The sequence below is a fragment of the Cottoperca gobio genome, chromosome 7 (assembly GCF_900634415.1).
Source record: "Cottoperca gobio chromosome 7, fCotGob3.1, whole genome shotgun sequence".
In the NCBI taxonomy this organism is placed as follows: domain Eukaryota; kingdom Metazoa; phylum Chordata; class Actinopteri; order Perciformes; family Bovichtidae; genus Cottoperca; species Cottoperca gobio.
Window position 1 is genome coordinate 674,717 of NC_041361.1, and position 25,996 is coordinate 700,712.

At 43.4% G+C, this 25,996-nt stretch overlaps 1 protein-coding gene across 5 annotated transcripts in view; it reads left to right on the top strand.

Moving 5' to 3' along the window:
• The window catches only part of itpr3 (inositol 1,4,5-trisphosphate receptor, type 3), a 74,462-nt gene extending 55,160 nt beyond the window's left edge, over nt 1-19,302 (top strand). For all 5 annotated transcript variants that reach the window (XM_029435132.1, XM_029435131.1, XM_029435134.1 and 2 more), the window contains 11 exons: nt 3,986-4,178; nt 4,452-4,571; nt 5,188-5,363; nt 7,946-8,110; nt 8,201-8,390; nt 9,165-9,263; nt 9,340-9,458; nt 10,105-10,270; nt 10,386-10,546; nt 10,632-10,793; nt 17,015-19,302. In XM_029435132.1, coding sequence (XP_029290992.1) covers nt 3,986-4,178; nt 4,452-4,571; nt 5,188-5,363; nt 7,946-8,110; nt 8,201-8,390; nt 9,165-9,263; nt 9,340-9,458; nt 10,105-10,270; nt 10,386-10,546; nt 10,632-10,793; nt 17,015-17,131 — 1,668 coding nt within the window. In that variant the 3' untranslated portion in view covers nt 17,132-19,302. The remainder of the gene's footprint in view (nt 1-3,985; nt 4,179-4,451; nt 4,572-5,187; nt 5,364-7,945; nt 8,111-8,200; nt 8,391-9,164; nt 9,264-9,339; nt 9,459-10,104; nt 10,271-10,385; nt 10,547-10,631; nt 10,794-17,014) is intronic.
• Nucleotides 19,303-25,996: the final 6,694 nt, after the last annotated feature.

Consider the following 25,996-nt stretch of genomic DNA (forward strand, 5'->3'; position numbering starts at 1 on the left):
CTAATACTACTATTACTAATACTGCTAATACTACTACTACTGTTACTAATACTGCTGATACTAATACTACTATTACTAATACTGCTAATACTACTACTACTACTACTGTTACTAATACTGCTGATACTAATGCTACTCTTACTATTGCTGCTAATACTACTACTACTGTTACTAATACTGCTGATACTAATACTACTGTTACTATTGCTGCTGATACTAATACTACTGTTACTAATACTGCTGATACTAATAATGCTGATACTACTGTTACTATTGCTGCTGATACTAATACTGCTGATACTAATACTGCTGATACTAATGCTACTGTTACTATTGCTGCTGATACTAATACTGCTGATACTAATACTGCTGATACTAATACTGCTGATACTAATACTACTGTTACTATTGCTGCTGATACTACTACTGCTGATACTAATACTGCTAATACTACTAATACTACTATTACTAATACTGCTAATACTAATACTGCTAATACTAATACTGCTAAGACTACTACTACTGTTACTAATGCTGCTGATACTAATACTACTGTTACTATTGCTGCTGATACTAATACTACTGTTACTAATACTGCTGATACGACTACTACTGTTACTAATACTGCTGATAGTAATACTACTGTTACTATTGCTGCTAATACTAATACTACTGTTACTAATACTGCTAATACTAATACTGCTAAGACTACTACTACTGTTACTAATGCTGCTGATACTAATACTACTGTTACTATTGCTGCTGATACTAATACTACTGTTACTAATATTGCTGATACGAGTACTACTGTTACTAATACTGCTGATACTAATACTACTGTTACTAATACTGCTGATACTAATACTACTGTTACTAATACTGCTGATACGACTACTACTGTTACTAATACTGCTGATAGTAATACTACTGTTACTATTGCTGCTAATACTAATACTACTGTTACTAATACTGCTGATACAAATACTGCTGATACTAATACTGCTGAAACTACTACTAATACTGCTGATACTAATACTGCTGAAACTACTACTAATACTGCTGATACTAATACTAATACTGCTGATACTAATACTGCTGAAACTACTACTAATACTGCTGATACTAATACTGCTGAAACTACTACTAATACTGCTGATACAAATACTGCTGATACTAATACTGCTGAAACTACTACTAATACTGCTGATACAAATACTGCTGATACTAATACTGCTGAAACTACTACTAATACTGCTGATACAAATACTGCTGATACTAATACTGCTGAAACTACTACTAATACTACTATTACTAATACTGCTAATACTACTATTACTAATACTGCTAATACTATTACTAATACTGCTGATACTACTACTGAAACTACTACTATTACTAATACGGCTAATACTACTACTAATACTGCTGATACTAATACTGCTGATACTAATACTGCTGAAACTACTACTATTACTGCTATTACTGATACTGCTGATACTACTACTAATACTGCTATTACTAATACTGCTAATACTATTAATAATACTGCTGATACTACTACTAATACTACTATTACTAATACTGCTAATACTATTACTAATACTGCTGAAACTACTACTAATACTACTATTACTAATACTGCTAATACTGCTGATACTAATACTACTATTACTAATACTGCTAATACTATTACTAATACTGCTGATAATACTGCTGATACTACTACTAATACTGCTGATACTAATACTGCTGACACTACTACTAATACTACTATTACTAATACTACTATTACTAATACTGCTAATACTACTATTACTAATACTGCTAATACTACTATTAATACTGCTGATACTAATACTGCTGATACTACTACTGCTGAAACTACTATTACTAATACTGCTAATACTACTACTAATACTGCTGATACTAATACTGCTGAAACTACTACTAAGACTACTATTACTAATACTGCTAATACTACTATTACTAATACTGCTGATACTAATACTGCTGATCCTTATACTACCATTACTAATACTGCTGATACTAATACTGCTGATACTAATACTACTATTACTAATACTGCTGATACTAATACTGCTGATACTAATACTACTATTACTAATACTGCTGATACTAATACTGGTAATACTACTACTGCTAATACTACTACTACTGTTACTAATACTGCTGATACTAATACTACTATTACTAATACTGCTAATACTACTACTACTGTTACTAATACTGCTGATACTAATACTACTATTACTAATACTGCTAATACTACTACTACTACTGTTACTAATACTGCTGATACTAATGCTACTGTTACTATTGCTGCTAATACTACTACTACTGTTACTAATACTGCTGATACTAATACTACTGTTACTATTGCTGCTGATACTAATACTACTGTTACTAATACTGCTGATACTAATAATGCTGATACTAATACTACTGTTACTATTGCTGCTGATACTAATACTGCTGATACTAATACTGCTGATACTAATGCTACTGTTACTATTGCTGCTGATACTAATACTGCTGATACTAATACTGCTGATACTAATACTGCTGATACTAATACTACTGTTACTATTGCTGCTGATACTACTACTGCTGATACTAATACTGCTAATACTACTAATACTACTATTACTAATACTGCTAATACTAATACTGCTAATACTAATACTGCTAAGACTACTACTACTGTTACTAATGCTGCTGATACTAATACTACTGTTACTATTGCTGCTGATACTAATACTACTGTTACTAATACTGCTGATACGACTACTACTGTTACTAATACTGCTGATAGTAATACTACTGTTACTATTGCTGCTAATACTAATACTACTGTTACTAATACTGCTAATACTAATACTGCTAAGACTACTACTACTGTTACTAATGCTGCTGATACTAATACTACTGTTACTATTGCTGCTGATACTAATACTACTGTTACTAATATTGCTGATACGAGTACTACTGTTACTAATACTGCTGATACTAATACTACTGTTACTAATACTGCTGATACTAATACTACTGTTACTAATACTGCTGATACTAATAATGCTGATACTAATAATGCTGATACTAATACTACTGTTACTATTGCTGCTGATACTAATACTGCTGATACTAATACTGCTGATACTAATGCTACTGTTACTATTGCTGCTGATACTAATACTGCTGATACTAATACTGCTGATACTAATACTACTGTTACTATTGCTGCTGATACTACTACTGCTGATACTAATACTGCTGATACTAATACTACTATTACTAATACTGCTGATACTACTATTAATACTACTATTACTAATACTGCTGATACTAATACTGCTAATACTACTGCTAATACTACTACTGATATTACTACTACTGCTAATACTGTAAATACTAATACTGCTAATACTACCTCTACTGCCAATACTAATACTGCTAATACTAATAATACTACTACTACTACTAATACTATTATTTCTAATACTGCTAATCTTACTACTAATACTACTAATGCAAATACTAATACTACAAATACTAATACCACTAATACTACTGCTACTGCTACTACTACTACTACTGCTACTACTAATACTACTACTACCACAAATAATGTTACGTTACACAACATTCACATCATGAACCGTTTGTCGCAGACTCTTGTTGGAGGCATCATTGCGTTCAGAAAAGTTCTTGTTTCATTGTGCACGGTCGTGTTAAAGTGTCTCAACTGTAAACCTGACTTCTGTGCATCGCTGCTTGCAGCTTTAATTCCATGTGTAACTGTGTGAGCTCTGTAACGGACAATAAAGTTTTCCTGATCCTGATTCTACCACCAGTGTTACTATTACTGCAGCTTTCTATAAACTCTGGCTCCATGATGCAGTGTACTATATATATACTATATATATATACAGTCCAGCTGTTGTAATGTAACAATCATCCTCTCCAGATTGTTCGGGACGACCGCAGCATGGAGCAGATTGTGTTTCCTGTTCATCCCATCTGTGAGTTTCTGACCGAGGAGTCAAAGATCAGAGTCTTCAACACCACCGAGCAGGACGAGCAGGGGTCAAAGGTCACGCACTACTTCGAACAAACCTCCTTCCTGCATGGAGAGATGGAGTGGCAGAAGAAGCTGAGGAGTGAGCACACACACACACACACACACACACACACACACACACACACATACACACACACACACACACACACACACACACACACACACACACACACTTATCTTTTATGTATATTCATTAATCTGTGGAAGTTGAATAGCAGCTGATAAAAGACGATTAAACACAACTTGTGTGTCCATAATTTTACTTTTTTGAATGCATTGAATTAGTTGAGTATTACAAAGTATTCCTACACTGTGGTATTACTACTTTTACTTATATAAAAGTGTTTTGCAGGTATGCCAGTGTTGTACTGGTTCTCCGGGAGGATGTCTCTGTGGGGAACTATCTCCTTCAACCTCGCCGTCTTCATCAACCTCATCATCGCGTTCTTCTACCCCTACGCCTCAGGACAAGGTACTACTGCGGACGATATTACTGCTGATGCTCCTGTGCAAATAAGATTGCAGACTAGTTCATTTAGTTTTTTATGGCCATTATGAACTAGTTTTTTTTCAAATCAGAAATTTGAGTACTCTCAAAATGATTTGTCATTGGAGTTTTTGTCTTTTTATTTTGGCAGTAAATATGCATTTTAACCTGAGAATGAAATATTCGAATTGTAATTAAAATAATATTAAAAAATATTTTAAAAATCTAACATTTTAAATGTGATATTTTTAATAGTGACCGTCACAGACTTCCATACAAAGGGACTGCAGATGGAAATGAGCCAATAGCTAAATCTGGCATAAATCATCTCTTTTTGAGATGAATGTTTTTTCTGCATCATCCTGGTTTAATAAAGAATAATATCTAAAAAAAGAAGATTCCATTGGCTGAAATCGAAATAAATTGTCATGATGATGCTATTGGAGTTATGAATCATTAGAGTCAGAAACGTTTGTCTTCTGAGGAGCAAAACTACAAACCACTTCAACTACCACTGTTAGTATTTAATGCAGTTCAGCCTTGACTTTCACTCTCTCCCCTCCTCTCCCCTCCTCTCCCCTCCTACCTCCTCCCCCCTCAGTGGGGGCGATCGACGACTCCCTGCTGTTGATGTTGTTCTGGATCCTGACCGGCCTCTCTGTGTTGGGCTTGTTCTCTCAGCGTTACGGCCTCCAGCCTCTCACCATCGCTCTAATACTCAGATCCATCTACCACCTGGGCATCGGCAACACGCTCATACTGCTGGGATCACTCAATGTGAGTAACACTACATTACCCATCCACCACCTGGGCGTGCTCGTACTCGTGGCTTGTCCTGTGAATACGGCCCCCCGGAATAAGTCTCAAACTTTAATTTATACGATATTGATTATAAAATAAATGTAAACATGTAGATATGGAAAAGTAACTATGATGGTGTAATAATTAATATGAAGGTAAATCACTTATTTTACTATATTCTTGACCATCTGTAATTGATTAAAAATAAGGCCTTAATTGGTATTAAAATTTCTTGGATAAATCTTTCTAAAGTCTTAAAAATGCCAAGAGAAGAAGGATTTTATGGATCACTTTTTCTTTTTTTGACGTTGCATTGTAAGATCTCTAAATAATTAGTAGCATCTATTTATATAAAATAATACACCAAATGCATTACTGTCATGCAAATCAGGATAGTGGAAAAGTTGGTCTTAAATTTCATACCGAGTGGCATTAAAACCGTCTTTCAAAGTCTTAAATTCTCACACTAGCCTCATCCATCTCTCCACGTCTGTTACGCCTCGGTGACCTTAATATCCACACGGACTCCCCCACCCTGAATTCTCCACTTTACTAGACAATTTTTCTATCACCCAACATGTCACCTTCCCCACCTATGGCAAAGGACACATTATCGACCTTGTCTGCTCAACAAACCTCCCAGTATTCGACCTCCACCCATGCCCCTTTCCCCTCTCCGACCACAAACTCATACAATTTACCAGTGCTTCCCCACCCCCCACCCCCGCCCCCTCAGAGAAATCACCTTCTGTAATCTACATTCCATCGATCTCCACCATCTCTCTGGCCTGCTATCCTCTACTCTCCACCTGGACACAACCATCACCTCACCCGATGATATTACAAACCTCCTAACTCCACCCTGTCTACCTCCCTCAACACTCTAGCCCCCCTCAAAAGGAAAACTGTCTCTTTCAACACCTCCTCACCCTGGTTCACACCCACACTCCGCAAAATGAAACAGACTGGCCGCCAACTTGTACGTCTCACCAAAAAAACCTCCCTTACAGTCCACCAATCCCCTCTTCCCACTGCCGCCTCTCCCAGTTCAACCTGGTTACCCCTCCGGAACTCCTGCTCCTCCAAACCCACAACCTGCTCCCTTGACCCTCTCCCAACTCCTCTACTGAAGTCTTGCCTCTCTGTCCTCTGCCCCTACCTCACTCACCTCTTCAACTCCTCGCTGTCCCCTGGAACCGTCCCTTCTGCCTTTTAAAACTGCCGCGATCACCCCAATCCTCAAAAAGTCTGGATCCCTCCTCAAACCTCCCTTTCCTCTCATAAACATTGGAACACATTGTTGCCAATCAACTCCATTCCCACCTCCATGCCAATCACCTTTTTGAACCCCTCCAGTCTGGTTTTCGCCCCCTCCACAGCACAGAAATGGCGCTACTCAAAGTCCTAAACGACCTCCTCACCTCTGCTGATACCGGTTCTCTCAACATCCTAATCCTTCTTGACCTGAGTGCAGCCTTCGATACCGTGAGCCATAACATCCTGCTCTCCAGACTCAAGGATATCGGTATTGAGGGTACTGCACTCAGGTGGCTCCAGTCCTATCTGTCCGACAGATCCCACTTCATTTCCCATCACAACCACTCCTCTGCCACAGCACCAGTCACCCAAGGCATCCCCCAAGGTTCAGTACTTGGCCTCCTCCTCTTCACAATCTACATCCTCCCACTCGGTCATATACTCTGCCACTTCAACCTGGACTTCCACTGCTATGCCGACGACACACAGATCTACCTCAGCACCAAATCCCCCCATAACCCACCCCTCCCACATCAAATCATGTCTCACAGCCATAAGAAACTGGATGCAACACAACTTCCTCAAACTTAACAGCAACAAAACCGAACTCCTCCTCATCGGCTCCAAATCCGATGCAAAACCTCTAACCTGACACTCACCATTGATGGCACCACTGTTTCCCCCTCCCCTCAGGCACGCAACCTTGGCGTGATTTTAGACCCCACCCTCTCCCTTGAGCCCCATATACGCCATATTGTCAAAACTTCCTTTTACCACCTTTGCAATATTACAAAAATCAGACCTCGCCCAGCAGCTGAAAGACTGATTCACGCCTTCATTTACTCCCGCCTTGACTACTGTAACTCCCTACTATATGGCATCACTGCAAGCTCCCTCAACAGGCTCCAACTGGTCCAGAACTCCGCCGCCCGTCGGGAACTTCCTCCCCCAAGACATCCGTGACTCTCAGTCCCGCCTCAAGACGCACCTCTTCTCAACTGTCATTTGTTAGCCCCCTGTTAACTGTATTATTCTTTCCTTTTTTCTTTCTCTTTTCTTCTCTCGTCCCAACCCCTCCACCACACCTCCCCTACTATTGTAAAGTGGCTTTGAGGTCTTGAAAAGTGCTATATAAACTCAATTTATTATAATCATTATTAAATCTCAATTACGTTCAACTGTAGGAATTCTGTCACATTTATCTGATATAATTGTGTTTCTTCTGTTATTAAGGAGAAAACTGTAAAATATTACTAGTTTTCTTTATCTGGTAAGAATGCTGTGTGTTCCTGTTCCTTCAGCTCATCAATAAGGTGGTGTTTGTCGTAAGTTTTGTGGGAAACAACGGAACGTTTATTATGGGATACAAAGCCATGGTGATGGATGTGGAGTTCATTTACCACCTGGCGTACGTCCTGACCTCCACGCTGGGACTGTTCGTCCACGAGCTTTTCTACAGCATCCTGGTAAACACACGATCACAGATCACATCCACAGACTCTCTGAATCATCTGTTCCTGTGTATTTACCTGGTGTGTCTGTGTCTGTGTCTGTAGTTGTTTGACCTGATCTACCGGGAGGAGACTCTGTTTAACGTGATAAAGAGCGTGACTCGTAACGGTCGCTCCATCCTGCTGACGGCGCTGCTCGCTCTCATCCTCGTGTACCTCTTCTCCATCGTCGGCTTCCTCTGCCTGAAGGAGGATTTCATCATGGAGGTCGACCCGCTGGCACAGATCGCAGCAGGTATTTCATTTTGTGAGAGAGTCATGCAGACTCATGTGGTTCATGATCAACATCTTAACAAAACTAAACAACTTCTTGAGGCAAAAATCAAAACATTTTTAAGCAGTCAGGTGTATTTGACCTTTGACCTTTAGACCAGGTCATTTTTTTCAGTTCTGGCATCTTTGTTTTTATTCCCACTTGTCATTTGGCTAAACTGGACGTTAAAAGCTGTCGGATGACTTGTGTTGATGTTTATCTGTTGCTTTCGCCACAACTATATTTCTTCAATGAAATTAAATGTTGTCAGAGCGGACAGATCTACAAATAAAACACAAAAACACTCCGTTAGTAAAAGCCAGTAAGTGAAGTTCTAGAAAAAGACGATAAGACTGAAATATAAAGGTAATTACAATCGATTGCTGGAGGGAGAATGAAGTGATTTCATTGGATGTATTGTTAAAGAGCCGGGAGTAACATTCACCTTTTAAACATATTTTCAGCTGCTTTTTGTAGTTTCAGCACATTTTGTTGCATTTAATACTTGCATATAAATATTATATTTAGGTGTTTTCTGTTCTCTAAAGCAGAATGTTACTTTTCTCAAATTCACATGACAAATTGAACTTTAGATCTTTAATATCTGGTTTTACTGACCAGAAAAGGCTGAAAAACTGTCCTGAAGCTGGTTTTAACCTCTTAGGGAGTGGGCGATCAGTGACAGAGTGTGTGTCTGTGTGTGTGTGTGTGTGTGTGTGTGTGTGTGTGTGTGTGTGTGTGTGTGTGTGTGTGTAGCTCCTCAGCAGAGTGAAGCCTCTCAGGATTTCCTCAAGTCGTGTTCTGCAGACGGAGTCAGCTGCACCACGGAGCCAGACGGTGTGACTGAAAAGGAAGGTGAGAGGGAGTTCTGTGTTCATGTTGTCAATGTTTAATGTGAACACTTAATATATCGTGACGACGTGCGTTTCAGAGGAGCCGACCTCGGAGCGAGCGTGCGACACCCTGCTAATGTGCATCGTTACCGTGTTGAACCACGGACTGAGGAACGGAGGAGGAGTCGGAGACGTTCTCCGCAAACCATCCAAGAACGTAAAGAACACTTTTTTACCTCGACACACACATCAAGTAACATAATACTTTACTTTGAGTACTTCTACTCCACTACATTTACTCAATACGTTAGTTATTAAGTATTTTACTTAATGCTTTATAGATAAGTTATAAAATAGTAATAAGAACTTTTGCCAGATTATGAATGACTTGATCTAACGTCAATACTCAAATTCAGAGGTCACTTTCTTGTAAGCAAATATTTGTGGATCATCTGTCATTTTAAGTGTTGATAACTATCCATCAAGTCTTTAATTGTTTATGATAAAAAGATGTTAATATATTTACATTTTGGTTTATTGGATCTAAAAAGACAAATCAAGTGTCCTGCTAACAGATGTAATGTGATGCTAATATTGTTTATAACTGATCTTTAACGTGTTATTCAATCATTATTAACAATAAACCCTTTTGGATTCATTTTTGTAAGCTTATAAAACATGTATGTTTTATATTAAGCCACAGTATATTTAAGTTGTCAACATTAAAATGCTGTCTGTGATAATAATCCAATAATATACATATGATGATATGAGAGCCCATAATCAGTACTTTTACTTTGGGTCCTTCAAGTCTATTTTAGTGATAATACTTAAAATTTAAGTGTGTGTGTGTGTGTGTGTAGGAGCCGTTGTTTGCGGCCCGGGTGGTGTACGACCTGCTCTTCTACTTCATCGTCATTATCATCGTCCTCAACTTGATCTTCGGCGTCATCATCGACACGTTTGCCGACCTGAGGAGTGAGAAACAGAAGAAAGAGGAGATCCTGAAGACCACGTGTTTCATCTGTGGTGGGTGGAAATAAATAACTGCCCGGCCAATCAGAGAGGTCCCAGCAGGGTCACATGTCAGCGCTATTAAACCTGTTAATAGCAAAAAGATTTGAAAACATTTTGTGTGTTGCAGGTTTGGAGAGAGACAAGTTTGACAATAAGACAGTTTCATTTGAGGAGCACATCAAACTGGAGCACAACATCTGGAACTACCTGTACTTCATCGTTCTGGTGCGTGAGAAGAACAAGACAGACTACACCGGACCTGAGAGCTACGTGGCACACATGATCAAAGTAAACTTCTCCACACAACCTAAGAACTGCAGACACAGAAGATCACGAACTTAACCCGGGGTCACTAACACTTCCTCTGTTTCAGAACAACAACTTGGACTGGTTTCCACGGATGCAGGCAATGTCTCTGGTGATAAAGGACGGGGACGGGGAGCAGAACGAGATGAGGATGTTACAGGACAAACTGTCAACAACAATGAAGGTGGTGTTGACCCTGACCACTCAGTTGACTGAGCTGAAAGAGCAGGTATTAAAACACACACACACACACACACACACACACACACACACACACACACACACACACACACACACACACACACACACATATTAAAAGCATTACAGAGAAAATCCCAATTTATTTTATCTTTGACAAATACAAACTACATTTATCATCGTCAACTGACCCTTCACTGTCCAACCAATATTAATAAAAACATTGTTTTTAAACATGCTATAAAACAAGGTCGAATATTTATATTAACAAAGTCACGTGTGACCTCGGATGACCCCGGTCATGTATAAGTTCTGGTGTCATCGACGAGATCAGTCCTACAGAATCTTTTCGCGAAATCACGAGATTCTGAGTGACTAAGAACTCTGGCGGTCATCCAGGATTCATAGAACCGTAGGATCAGGCCACACCTGCAACCGGTGTCCATCGAAGGGGTCGATATGGAGGTGGTCAGGTCCTACAAATATCTGGGCCTGCAGCTGGACGACAAATATGGACACTCTTCACAAGAAAGGGCAGAGTCGTCTGTACTTCCTGAGAAGGCTGGGGTCTTTCAAAATCTGCAAAAAACTACTGTTGATGTTCTACCAGTCTGTGGTGACCAGTGTTCTCTTCTATGCTGTGGTGTGTTGGGGAGGAAGCAGCAAGAAGAGGGACGCTGGGCGGCTGGACAGACTGGTGAGGAGGGCTGGCTCTGTAGATCTACCTTTGCCCTGCCGAAGAGCCCCCAGATGCTGTGCATCACCTCTGGATGAAGCCGCCACTCCCCTTGTAGAGGTTTGTTGCGGGAGAGGAAGTCCACTACATTGTTCCGCTCCCCTAGTAGACACATTGCCCGTAGGCTGGTCAAGCAAGGGGTAGCCCACGTCAGAAGAGCCTGGGACACTTCCAGCAACCATACGGATTTGGTGCCTCCCTGATGGTTTATATAAAAAACGGTGGTGGTGTTGTCCGACCGAACAAGCACATGCTTCCCTCTCAGGTATGGCAGGAAGTGCTTCAGCGCTAGGTGCACAGCCCGTAGCTCTAGCACATTGATGTGCTCTGTACGGTCTTGGGCAGACCACTGCCCCCGAGTCGTCCTGTTCTGCCACACCGCCCCCCATCCAGAGAGGCTGGCATCTGTGATAACAGTCTCTCTGCGGGAAGGAACAGAACCCATGGGCATGCCTCTTGACAGATAAGCCCTCTCCCACCATAGGGATAGAGCAAAGAGCCACTGAAGTGACACCATGACCCTCCTGTGTCTGTGGTACTTGGCGTCCAAGTGGAGGCTGAGACAGCTTTCAGTTTGCCCAAGAGGCAGAGAAACAGAATGTAGGGCAAAGACCTGCCTCCTCTGAAGAGGGACAGAAGTTGAAGTACGTCGTCCACGCGCTGAGGTGATGGACAGGCCCTCATAGTGACTGTGTCCAGAGCTACACCAATGAAGGTCGGGCTCTGAGACGGGTTCAAAAAACTCTTCTCCAAGTTCACCTTGAGACCCAGCTGGGCCACGTACGAGAGAAGGAGAGCTGTGTCCCGGGTCGACTGAAACCGGGATGGTGCACAAATCAACCAGTCGTCTAGGTACGGCAGCATCTTTATGCCCCGAGACTGCAGGGGCAAGAGGGCTGCCGCGACACACCTGGTGAACACCCATGGGGAGAGGGAGAGTCCAAATGGAAGCCCACTGAACTGAAAATGACAGCCTTGAAAGGCAAAACATAGAAACTGCCTGTGATGAGGCACAATACGGACATGAAAGTAAGCATCCTTCAGGTCGACGGACGTGAACCATTCCCCCCTGGCAACAACGCGAAGAACGTCTGCTGTGCTCAACATGTGAAATGGCAAGACCTTCAGGGACTTGTTGAGTACCCTCAGATCCAGGCTTGATCGAAATCCGCCGCCTTTCTTTTTACAAAAAATAGGTTGAGTAGAACCCCCGGGGTTGTAAGAGGGGATCTACGGGCTCGATTGCACCCTTGGCCAGGAAGGTGGAAAACTCCTGGTTAAAGGCTAAGGCTTTTGCTGGATTGTTTATTGTGGTAATTGTGACCCGGCTGAAGGAAGGGGGCCGGCGTCAGAACTGAAGCCTGTACCCCTGGGCTAAGGTGGAAACCACCCATGGGTCTCAAGCTTGAGCTTCCCAGTAGCTGAGCTGTTGCTGGGAAAAAAAGAAGACAGCCGGCCCCGAGGCCTCAATTCCTGCCCCCCCGACCCCTGAGGGCACTGGAGGGGCGACCGTTACATCCCAACTCCCGCGGCTGCCCGGTGGGGGTGCGAGCATAGCCGTGATGGTAGTGGGCCGGCCTCCCAGTGGTGTACTGAGGCCCCTGGTGCCTACTGGATTGAGCTGGTGTGCATATGTGGAACCCCTATGCCTGCCGGTGGGGGGGGGAGACGTATATCCCTACGAAGACCCGAGAACTGCTGTTTGGTCTGCCTAGCCTGGACAGTCCATTCTAGTAGGGCAGCTGAGCCAAACAGCTCCCCCGGTCTCACTGGGACAGAACATAGGGTCCTTCTTTAGGCCTCTGACAAAGGTGACTGCGCCAGCCAAACCTGCCGGCAAGTCTGAACCAAAGTGGACATCAAATCAAATCAAATGTATTTGTATAGCCCAATATGATAAATTATACATTTGTCTCAGTGTGCTTTACAGACTGTACAGGTTACGACACCCTCTGTCCTTAGACCCTCGCATCGCACAAGGAAAAACTTCCTAAAAGAAACCCCATAATTAAAGGGGGAAAAATGGAAGAAACCTCAGGGAGAGCAACTGAGGAGGGATCCCTCTCCCAGGACGGACAGACGTGCAATAGATGTCGTGTGTACAGGATAAACAACATAGTACAAATACAACATTTGACAGAAATTATGTTGTGTTGAAAAAAGAGAAAGTATGGATGAATCCAGGAAAATGTCAAAAAGGCTTCCCGGTATCCAGCAGGACCAGGGCAGCAGGCGCAGCCACGATTCCTGATCCTGACGTAAACTTTATCAGTGGCAACCTGCCACATGAGAGACAGAAACTCCGGGGATGATGCCCCGGATGATGAGTTAGTAACATACATTTACATAAATGCATACAGATAGAGAGGGAGAAGAAGAGAGGGAGGGGAGGAGAGACGAAGAGAAGGAAGAGAGCAGGGAGGTGATCCAGGGCAAACCTGAGCGAGCCCTAACTATAAGCTTTATCAAAAAGGAAAGTCTTTAGCCTACTCCTAAATGTGGGAAAGTGTGTCTGCCTCCTGAACACAAACTGGAAGCTGGTTCCACTGGAAAGGAGCTTGATAGCTGAAGGCTCTGGCTGCCATTGTGCTCTTAGAGACTCTAGGAACCACAAGTAACCCTGCAGTCTGGGAGCATAATGCTCTAGTTGGTTTATAAGGTACTATGAGATCTTTAAGATATGCTGGAGCCTGACCATTAATTGCTTTGTAAGTCAGGAGAAGGATTTTGAATTCTATTCTGTATTTTACCGGGAGCCAGTGCAGAGCAGCTAATACAGGAGTTATATGATCCCGTTTCCTTATTCTTGTCAATACACGTACCGCTGCATTTTGGATCAACAGAAGAGTCTTAAGCAACTTTTTGGGACAACCTGATAACAATGAGTTGCAGTAATCCAGCCTTGAAGTAACAAATGCATGGACTAGTTTTTCTGCATCATTTTGAGACAGGATGTGTCTTATTTTTGCAATGTTACATAGATGAAAGAAGGCAGTCCTTGAGATTTGTTTTATGTGGGAGTTAAACGACAGATCTTGATCAAAGATGACGCCAAGATTCCTTACAGTGGTGCTGGAGGCCAAATTAATGCCATCCAGAGCTTTTATGTCATTAGAAAATGTGTTTCGGAGGCGTTTAGGGCCAAGTATAATAACTTCAGTTTTGTCTGTTTAACATCAAAAAGTTGCTAGACATTCAAGTTTTTATGTCCTTAAGGCATGCTTGAAGTTTAGCCAATTGATTGGTTTCATCTGGTTTAATTGATTTAATTGGGTATCATCCGCATAACAATGAAAGTTTATAGAGTGGTTCCTTATAATATTGCCCAAAGGAAGCATATATAAGGTGATCAGGCATCCAAGTTCTCTTGACATTAAGGCAAATGCTTGTAGTGAAGCATCACTGAGGCTGGTGGAGGAAGCGCTGAGAGCATCCTGCTGTAGGGAGGATGAGAGGGCGAGCATGAGGTGAGAGAGGGAGATGCCGCTGTTTCATAAGTCCTAGAAAGTAGGTCATTAATGACCCGACATTGGGGTCGAGGGCATCTGGCATTCTGCCTCAGAGCTTCATCAGGGGAAACTATGAGGGAAACGATGATACGGTCAACAGCTGGCATGTGGTCAAGGCCAAATATTGCCCCATCCCACATGTCTGCCAGGTTCGGCCGTCAGGTGGGAGACGGGAGAGAGCCCTAGTGTCCCTCCAGCATGCATGTAACACCCTCAGATATTCATCAGAAGCAGGAGCAGAGAAGGTGGTGGGTGCCGGAGTGCACCTGAATAATGCACTAGCAGGCGTCGATTCTGACTGCCATATATCCAGCTGCAGGTCAGCCAGCGCCATGCGAATGACAACCCCCATGGAGCTGTTTTTCTGCCTCCTCCAAGGAGCAACGAGCCGAGGAACAGGAGCCAGGCCCGCTTCTGGAAGCACAGGAGGGCGCCTCTTCGTCGTACTCATTAAATTGAGTGGCTAAAGCTGCCATCGAGACAATATCCTCCTCCGGAATCAAGTTAGCCCTGGTTGGAGTGGATGCAGCAGCACTCTCCGTACCACCACCAGAATGGAGAGCCAGGAGGAGTGACCTCATCTGGGCCAGCTCGGTAGACAGCAGGTCCATCCTAGAAGACTTTGTTTGTTTGTTTGTCAGACTTAGCCTTCTTCTTGGAGGGAGCACCCGCAGTCTCTGCAGCGCGATGCCTACCATAGGTAGGTTGGGCTGGAGTCAACTGCTCAGACAAGGGGACGCCAGCTTCAGCCATCTGCTCCACCTCAGCCACTAGCAGCCCTCACCGCACAAGGCATGATGGTGCAATTCATGCACGGGTCCTCAGAGAGGCCCTCTCTCAGATGCTCGAGACCAAGGCACGAGGGCAAAGGTCATGGCCGTCTTCTAGTTGAAGAGGAGCCATACAGGTGTTACAGCCGGGAGAGCTAAACATGGCAACCATGCAGTAAAAAAAAACTCACCAGTTGCTGAGGGCTGCTGCGAGAGCACTCCTTATAGGGAACCAGGCCAGGGAGCAGTATATGCAGTGAGAGGGGAGGAGAGCGCTCCCTTCACTGATGCTGTCCATAGGTTAGCGTGAGCTAGAGCACACTGCTAACTTGTAGAAAACTAGCGTAGGAGATACCGTACGGCCACTGTTTAAATGACGGCAAGCTCCCATTAGCAGTTCCCTCTTGGAGAGGGACAGCCCGTCACGGCCTCTGGAGGTCAAGTAACTTGCAGCTCCGGCCAACGCGGTCGCAAGGCTACAGCGTCAAACTTTTAATAATAGTATACTTCTTGATTAGCTCAATCTAATGCTCAGAGAGTACTCGGTTGCGTCTTAGCGAGAAGAAAGTAAGGACTGATCTCATCGATGACACCGGGTCTTATACATGACCGAGATCACACGTGACTTTGTTGATATAAATATTCGACATGCGCATGCGCGGGACGGAAGGTATTCAGTCTTAAGCACTGCCTCTGGCGGTCAGTAAGGATGAAATATAACTACTTTTTTATGGCATACTACAACATAGTATATTATGATTTATTTTTATAAAATACAATTTTATGGCTTACTACATGCATTTTCTTTACATTCATTATAACATGCTATACTATGAAATACTTTGACAAACTGTTATGAATTTGGCACATTTTATAAGTTATAATATGAAATCCTTATTGATCTGCTATATCATGAATTGTTTTATGGACTAATAAACTGCGACATGTTTGACATATCTGTGAGTGCAGACATGAGGCTTATAAACAGCTGAGAATCACACCCACACTGAGGGAGAAACTAAATACTATATATCATTAGTACCATCATCTGCTATACCATGACCTACTACACTATGAGACACTCCAGGCGTAGTAAAACAGGTCATATAGTGCACTGAATGACTGTGGCGTGTTAAATGACGCTACGTACGGCAGCTTTAACATAGTTTTGTTTCCAAAGGACGTTTTTCTCACTGTGATCTTTGACTGAACAAACCCACTTATTGTGTTCCTGCAGATGACCGAGCAGAGGAAGAGGAGACAGAGGATGGGATTTGTTGACGTCCAGGGAGGAGGCAGCGCCCCGCTGCCACCGAGCGCCGCAGGAGGAAACCACCAGATATACAAAACATAAAGAGAGAGACTGCTGAAGATCAGACGTGAAACACAACAGATCCTCCTCTGTGAACCAGCTGGACTGTTCCAACGGAGATAATCCTTCACATACTTATCATGAAGAGAAACACTAGAATATAGCTGTAAAACTGATGTGTCATTTCACTAAAAGCACATTTTCTTAGTTAGTTTTTAATGTCTGGCTGTTCCAACGTGAATAATATCTGCATCACCGATGGACAGAGTGGCCATTTCTGTTTAAAAATAAAAGACATGTTAGCATCTCAGTTTAGTTTGATTCCTTTAAATATGTTGCTGTTAAGCACAGAAAACCTATGCATGGACAATACAGACACATTGTTTTAATAAGCAGAAATCTGTTAAATGAGTAATTATGTTTTCTGTCGATCAACCTGGGAGTTTCTGATACTCAGTTCCCACAACAACCAATAGAAATTCTTGAAAATGAGCAAAATAATGAGCAGAAATCAGAATTATTGAACCAAATACTCAAACTTACAATTGAAATATTAACTGGTGTAATTTATGGTTTAGAACAAAAACACTTTGGGAATCCTGAGAGGGAATCGAAGGATCACAGACTTCCTGGTTGGAGAACTACCACCTATTCAGTGTAATAGAAAATGCTAGTGTGTGTGTGTGTATGCGTGTGAGTGCGCGCGTGCGTGCGTGTGTGTGTGTGTGTGTGTCTGTGTGTGTGTGTGTGTGTGTGTGTGTTTGTGTGTGTGTGTGCGCGTGCCCAGAATAACTGGGCATCAACTCACTTTAGTCATAAGGAAATGTAAACAGACCAACCATGTCAGAATGAACTATTTCAGTCTTTCTGTTTGAATGTGAGGTGAGTTGAAACCAGTTGTGTGTTTTTCATTGTAAATCTGGGGAAATTGTAGTTTTTAAGATATATTATTATAGTAATGGTGTTTGTTTTTAACACTGTAACTAGCTCAGTACAGACACTGGATTATAAGTGAGCTGCTTTTAGAAAGTTTGTGAACAGAAAATAAAATGTTTTTTCTCAATGAGAATAGACGGGTACACAGAGTGTGGGGGGGGGGGGGGGGACGTGTAATGAAGACCACACATCTTCAATAAAACCTTTACTATGAAGAACAAGAAGCGTGGTTTTGTTACATACACTTCAATTTAAAGAGGTAGAAACACAAAGACTACAGTGAAGTGGTTATTAGTTTTTTCGACATACTATACTATGACTTTTTACAAACCATATCTATGAATGTTTTTGTATGACAAACTATATTACGACATTTTTCGAATTTTTCGAAATAATATATTAAGACTTTTTTTCAAATTGTGACACTATACTATGACTGTTTTGCCGGCATACTACAGTATGACTTTTGAATTTTTGGAGATACTCTACTTTGACTTTTTTCTAATTTCTCAACATATTACACCCACAGATGACACCCATCTCCTTCACCCTCCACACTGTCCTCTCCCACATCAGAGGAACACATGTGACAGTTCAACATTTAACACCATTGTTCCCTCCAAGCTCGTTATTAAGTTCAGGGACCTCGGGCTCACCATTGTCCTCTGTGGCTGGATCCTGAATTTGCGGATTACAGGAGGACACGCCCCCCCCCCCCCCTCCATCACCATCACCATGACTATGGTGGACAGTCAGCAGCTTCAGGTTCCTCTGGGTTCACTTCAGTGAGGATCTGACCTGGACTCATCACACCAGTATCATCACAAAGACAGCGGCTCGTTCAACATGGACTTCAGGATACTCTGCAACTTCTACAGGTGCACAATGGAGAGCATCCTGAGCGGCTGCATCTCTGCCTGGTGCGGCAGCTGCACCGCCCTCAACCGGTGCAGGGAGAAGGCCCACAGCATCACTAAAGACCCCCGTCACCCCACCAAACTACATCGAGGCCAAGGCGGCTTACATCTGTTTATTCCACATATTGATATATTATTACAGTATACAATATTTTATTCCACTGTACAGTATTTAAAATGTTACCGTCTGTTTTGTCTTGTTCTATTTGTATATATTTGCCTTATTCCTGCATTTTACTTGCACAATTTTATTTCTTTATGTCTGAAGTGTATGTTGTGTTGTTGGAGGAGCCTGGGACTTGAGAATTTCAACTGCCCTGTAGTTTTTGTGCATATGACAATAAAGATTTTGAATCACAATACATACTATACTATCTTTTGATAGTTTAATAGTTTTGTAATGTCCCGTGACAGTGTCGATGGAGCAGAACCTGACGTGATACTTAAGCTAACAAGACGAGTATTTAAATCCTCTAAATGGACGTCATTCTCCTTTTAATGCTTCAGTAAGGAAAGACGGCAGTACTTGGCCAGTGAGTGTGTGTGAGTGAGTGAGTGTGTGTGAGTGTGTCTCCTAAGTGGCTGAAATGTGATTGTAACGTGACCAATGGATCCGATAACCGGCGGTGTGCTAACCCTGCGTCAGGAGGTTCTGGCTCAGTCCGGAACCTGCTGCTCAATATTTAATGCAGTTCTGTGATTCCCAAAGCTGACTTGGACACACTGGCGTCTGCTGGCAACACACACACACACACACACACACACACACACACACACACACACACACACACACACACAGCAGTGCTGGGCAGCATCATGTATAATCTATGAGAAGTGATGAATGTTTAAAAGGCTCTTCTTCACAAACCTGAGAATCAGACATTTTAAAGTAGCCTACTTATCTCTCTGCTCACTCAGAGCACCTGCATTAAAGGGACGGTCCGCTGCATTAAAGGGACAGTCTGCTGCATTAAAGGGACGGTCCGCTGCATTAAAGCATTAACGGCGCTGCATTAAAGCATTAAAGGGACGGTCCGCTGCATTAAAGGAATGGTCCGCTGCATTAAAGGGACGGTCCGCTGCATTAAAGCATTAAAGGGACGGTCCACTGCATTAAAGGAATGGTCCCCTGCATTAAAGGGACGGTCCGCTGCATTAAAGGGATGGTCCGCTGCATTAAAGGGACGGTCCGCTGCATTAAAGGGACGGTCCGCTGCATTAAAGGAATGGTCCGCTGCATTAAAGGGACGGTCCGCTGCATTAAAGGGATGGTCCGCTGCATTAAAGGGACGGTGTGGTGCCTTAAAGGGACGGTCCGCTGCACAGTACTTCTGTGGAGTTTGTGGGAGACAGGAGAATGACGGCCAAGCTGTCCTCTCTATTGGACAACATGTCCCCCCCCCCCCTTCCAGGACGCTTTGTCCGCACTGTGCAGCTCCTTCAGTGACAGGCTGCTTCACCTGCGGTGTCTCACGGAGAGATACCGTAGGTCCTTTCTCCCTGCAGCGGTCAGACTGTACAATCACCACAACCCCCCTGGTAGACCACCACAACAAGAACACACTATTCCACCAATTATCAATTATGGCAATTATCACTGCCATGTGCAATATTCACTTTTACAACTTTTTATCAACCACTTTGTAATAAATATATAATATCAATATAATGAAACTAAATGACCTGTGGTGCTCAAAGCGCCAGAAAAATAAATATCATCATGAGCTGATTACTTGTTGAATATGTATTGAGCGAGGTCGAGCCGTTCCACAGGGACTGGCTCGACTTCGCTCAATGCGTCGGATCTTGTCTGACCACGGATGCAAAGCTGAGCTGGGCTGAGCCTTGTTTTGAAACCTCTTGAGTTTGAAATAAACGTGTCAACGGATCACACGTCTCCTCTCCTCTCTGACGTTTACCTGGCTGTAGACAGGAATCATTCACACATATTTTTCTCTTTCATTATTCAAAATGTTATCAATTGAAAGGACACTGATTTTTATCCAACCAGAAATTTTATGACTGATAAAGTGTGTTGGTCTTTTCAAAGTTGTGGCTGTTTAAAAGCAAGTGGGAAAAATGTGGTTGGATAAAAAATAGCTCCTCTCTGGATGTGAAAGACCCTGCTGTGATGGAGGACATGTTGAAATCTTTCTAATGTTACATTTAAGGGGAAACATGCAACATTCAGAATCTCAACACAACAGACCTGAAAGAGCTGACAATGGTAACCCAGGGGGGAAGTGGAGGGCCGCCGTTAATTTCTGCAACAACGGTGTGGTTCAGGACGACGTAATCAGCAGTTACTGACAGATGAGCGCAGTGCAGCGCGGCGGCCATTAGTGACCCAGTGCAGCCCACACAGGGACTCACATACACTCGCGGCCGGCTCTACGTAAACAAAGCAGTGACAAAATTACAATTTGTATATCAATTACTCAACTCGTGTTACCTTTAACTCCCCAGAGGAAAAACCTTGTTGTGTTAATGGGAGTTTGCCCATCCAGTCTACATGTCCATGGCCTACGACCATGTCCCCCAGGAGACCAGGGGGGGATACTGCAGGGCTATGGGGTACGAGACATCTGATTCTCCTGATCCTTACATTTATGTGTGAGTAATAATAATAATCTCAAAATATACTATATGTTATAGCACTTTATCATATTTAGTAAATCTCATGTTTATGCAATTTCCACTGCGAGGCCTATCAGCACATTTACATGAAAACTTTACTTCTTTGTTATTTGTTCTGTCTTTGAAACAGTTTGTTCTTCAGTGAGAGAGTTCACTTCACCTTGTAGTAAATCTCCCCTGTGAATATACTTCATCTTCATGTCTGTAAGAATTCATATCTTGACTATGAAGAAGGTTTCGGTTAACCTGTTGGGATGGTGCCATGGCAATAATAATCACTGAACACAGTGTGCCTCGCCCCACCACACGCCTTCTGGTCTGTAATCTCAGTGTGTGTGTGTGTGTGTGTGTGTGTGTGTGTGTGTGTGTGTGTGTGTGTGTGTGTGTGTGTGTGTGTGTGTGTGTGTGTATGTGTGTGTGTCTGTGTGTGTGTGTGTGTATGTGTCCATTTCAGCTGAAATAGTTTGACTCTGTTTGAAATCTCTCTTTTGCTAAACAGATTAACAAAACAAAGACAACTTGGTTGTAACTTCATTATTCACTCATCTCTCACGAGGAGATTCACGTTGAATTTCCACCACACTGTATAATAGTACAAATTATATATCATAGCATATACTATATACACCCACAGGGGTAAGTACATAAGCACATTACTGATTATATTTACTAACAAATTAAATAACATTTTCAATGCAGGACTTTTACTTGTAATGGAGTATGTTTACAGTGTGGTGTTGGAACTATTACTTACATTTAGTTCATTTTAATACATGTTCAAGCGCTGTGTACAAAATAACATTCATCTCATACGAAGAGAAGAGATCAGCTCATTTTACTGAAGAAGAGGATTTGAATACTTCCATGGCTGGTTTGACCTTTCTAACTTTAAATAAACGCAAAATAATGTGAAAGTCAAATGTGATCCCTCAGAGCAACTAAGCTGCGTGACAGCAGTCTGCTCATCCACATTATTTATATAAATGGTGATGGAACACTGATACGCCTCACGCCAGTGTCACCGTTATGTATGTTGCTCTGGTATGAGCAAGTCTGGTTATTAAGAAATCTTAATTATAATTAATATTCATAAAACCATTAATATTAATAAATTCATAAACAGGGGTTGATAATAACCTGCACTACATGGAAGTAGGTACATTTGCTCAAAAAGACATTCAACATGGCTATCAGAAGGAATAAATAATTATCAAAATAATTAAATTAAATTAAATTATATTAATTTGTATGCATTAATTTACATCAAGCCACCTCAATGGGGGCACCATCTCGATGGACAATGATAACCAGTTAATGTAGTCCCATAAAATAGTCTCATAAAATATACTAGACATTGAATTAGGAAATCTGATAAATAAACAAATAGCTATAAACACAATGACCATATCAATAGCTAATAAAAGTTGAAGGATTTCTGAATTATTTGATAGTGGAGGTTGGCAATACTCACTCTTCCACAATATTAAACAAACCTGCATACATATTCTAAAAAGCATTTATTAATAATATAAATGTCATAACACACAATATCTAATACTAAGCAATCAAAACAAAATATGTACACAAATATGAGAGTTTGTGTGTGTGTGTGTGTGTGAAAGAGAGAGACAGAGTGTGTGAGTGTGTGTGCCTGTCGGGGGCGCTCTGAAAACAATGCGTGTGCGGTCCTGAGACCGTCTCCACGTGCTCTGCGTACGTGTGCACATACGTCTGTAGAACAAAAGGGAACATATGAAGCGGGAACTTTGAGTCTTTAGCTGTGTGTGTTGCGATCTTAAAAAGACCAATCCACAAATTATTGTGAGATGGTAACGTGTATGGTGATGGAGCCGGGTTAAGAAGATGGTTAGTGTTCATGCTCTGTCTGTGTGTACAATACTAACATATCACATGCTGAAACAACCTCTGGTTGCCTATTAGCTCAATACAACAGATTACACAATACAGTTCAGGGAATAAAAAACTAATTAACACATGTACATACATTTACAACAGTATAGCAGTTCTATGCTTACTTAGCCGTGTAAACTTCATTTAGACTAAATAATATACTATGCCCAGTGGAAGTTCAGTTCATGAATGGAAAGGCTACTTAGCTCTCAGCTCTTAGCTTAGCTGTGTAACAATCTGCTTGTTCTTTGGTGCCCTGTTTTATGTTGAAGTGTTCACTCCCCCTTGTTATATGTCTAGTGGTACTTCCTGTATGTGTCTTTACCCTCTCCCTCTGATTGTTAATGTGTTCCTCCTGTGTCCATTTACTCTGCCCTTGTGTTTCCGCCTTTCTCCCCAGCTATGTCTTGTTCCCTCATTCAGTGTCTGTGTATTTATCCTTGTCTGCCCCAGTGTGTTTTGTGGGATTGTCATTCATGTTACGTAGTGTCCTGCTCGTGTCCTGCTCGTGTCCTGCTCGTGTCCTGCTCGTGTCCTGCTCGTGTCCTGCTCGTGTCCTGCTCGTGTCCTGCTCGGTTTGTGTTTGTTTGTTACTTTATATTTTTGTACTTTGTTAGCTTCGGCTTTGTTTTCAATAAAGCTTGTTTTTGTTAACATCATCGTCCAGTGAACTGCATTTGGGTCCTCACCTTCACCATACCGTGACAGTACAATCCCACCAAAGAAATGGACCCAGCAGTGCTTGATGACGAGGATTATTTTTGTCTATATGTCGAGTTAATATGTCTTTTGCGTCAATGGAAGCCGCCTGTGGAAGGGACCAGCAGGCCCTTCGACAGGCCTTGGTTGAGGAGTCTTCTGCCTGAGGTACTTAGGGATTTCCTCAACCTTGCCGATCTGTCTGCCTTTCCGTCAGCTAGGCAGACTCCCGTGCCTGCAGCCGGACCTCCGCAGACCTCCGTTCCTGCAGCCAGACCTCCGCAGACCTCCGTTCCTGCTGCTGGACTTCTGCAGATCCCGGCTGTCCCCCTGCTGCCACTGTAGACCCCGGCCATCCCCCTGCCGCCTCTGCAGACCCCGGCCGTCTACCTGCCGCCTCTGCAGACCCTGGCCGTCTACCTGCCGTCTCTGCAGATCCTGGCCGTCCCCCTGCCGCCTCTGCAGATCCCGGCCGTCCCCCTGCCGCCTCTGCAGACCCCGGCCGTCCCCCTGCCGCCTCTGCAGACCCCGGCCGTCCCCCTGCTACCTCTGCAGACCCCGGCCATCTACCTGCCACCTCTGCAAACCCCGGCCAAGTGATGGACAAGCTTTTTGACCCTGCAGACTCTTTTTTTTGTAATTATGGTGAGTGGACAAGAGCTCCCAGGTGGGATGTCCCCGACCCATTTTTGGGTACTCGCCTGGCCCTGGGAGGACATCGCAGTCTTCGGAGGACTACCAGGCTTCATAGCAAGAGCTTCAAACGGTGGCACATAAAGTCTCACACCCCAGCTAATGCTGCTGGGCCGCAACATATTCCAGCAGTTTCTACCTCCGAGCCGCCGCTCTTCCCAGCAGTATCTGCTTCAGTTCCGGGTCTGGCAGCCGGGCCGTGGCAGCCCCCCATTCCTGCTGCCGGACCTCCGCTGTTCCCCAGCTGCCCCTCACGGCCCCACCTGTTCCCCAGCTGCCCCTCAAGGCCCCTACCTGTTCCCCAGCTGCCTTCCAGCTGCCCCCCAGCTGCCCCTCAGGGCCCCAGATGTTCCCCAGCTGTTCCCCAGCTGGCCTTCGAGGCCAAAGTCCCTGTTCCTGCTGTTGGGCCCCGACAGCCTCCAGTTCCTGCTGCCGGGTCGCGACAGCCTCCTGTTTCTGCTGCCGGGCCGCGACAGCCCCCTGTGCTCCCATCTCCTCCCGAGACCCCTATGCTCCCATCTCTTCCCGAGACCCCTTCGCTCCCCTCTCTTCCCGAGACCCCTTCGTTCCCCTCTCTTCCCGAGATCCCTTCGCTCCCCTCTCTTCCCGAGACCCCTTCGCTCCCCTCTCTTCCCGAGACCCTAGTGCTTCCTCCAGCCCGGCCTCTCCGCCGGCCTCCTGAGCGGCTCTGCCCGCATCCTGCCCGGCCTCCCCATAGGCCTCCTGAGCGGCTCCACCCGCATCCTGCCAGGCTGCTTCGCCGCCTTAAACCCTACTCTGGACCCCCTCCTTCCGCCCTGCTGGTTTTGTTTTTGTTTTGCTTTTTGGATGTCTGGGATCCGTCCCTAGAGATGGGGGGGGGGGGGGGGGGGGGGGGGGGAGGGTTCTGTAACAATCTGCTTGTTCTTTGGTGTCCTGTTTTATGTTGAAGTGTTCCCTTGTTATATGTCTAGTGGTACTTCCTGTCTGTGTCTTTACCCTCCCCTTCTGATTGTTAATGTGTTCCTCCTGTGTCCATTTACTCTGCCCTTGTGTTTCTACCTTTCTCCCCAGCTGTGTCTTGTTCCCTCGTTTGGTGTCTGTGTATTTATCCCTGTCAGCCCCAGTGTGTTTT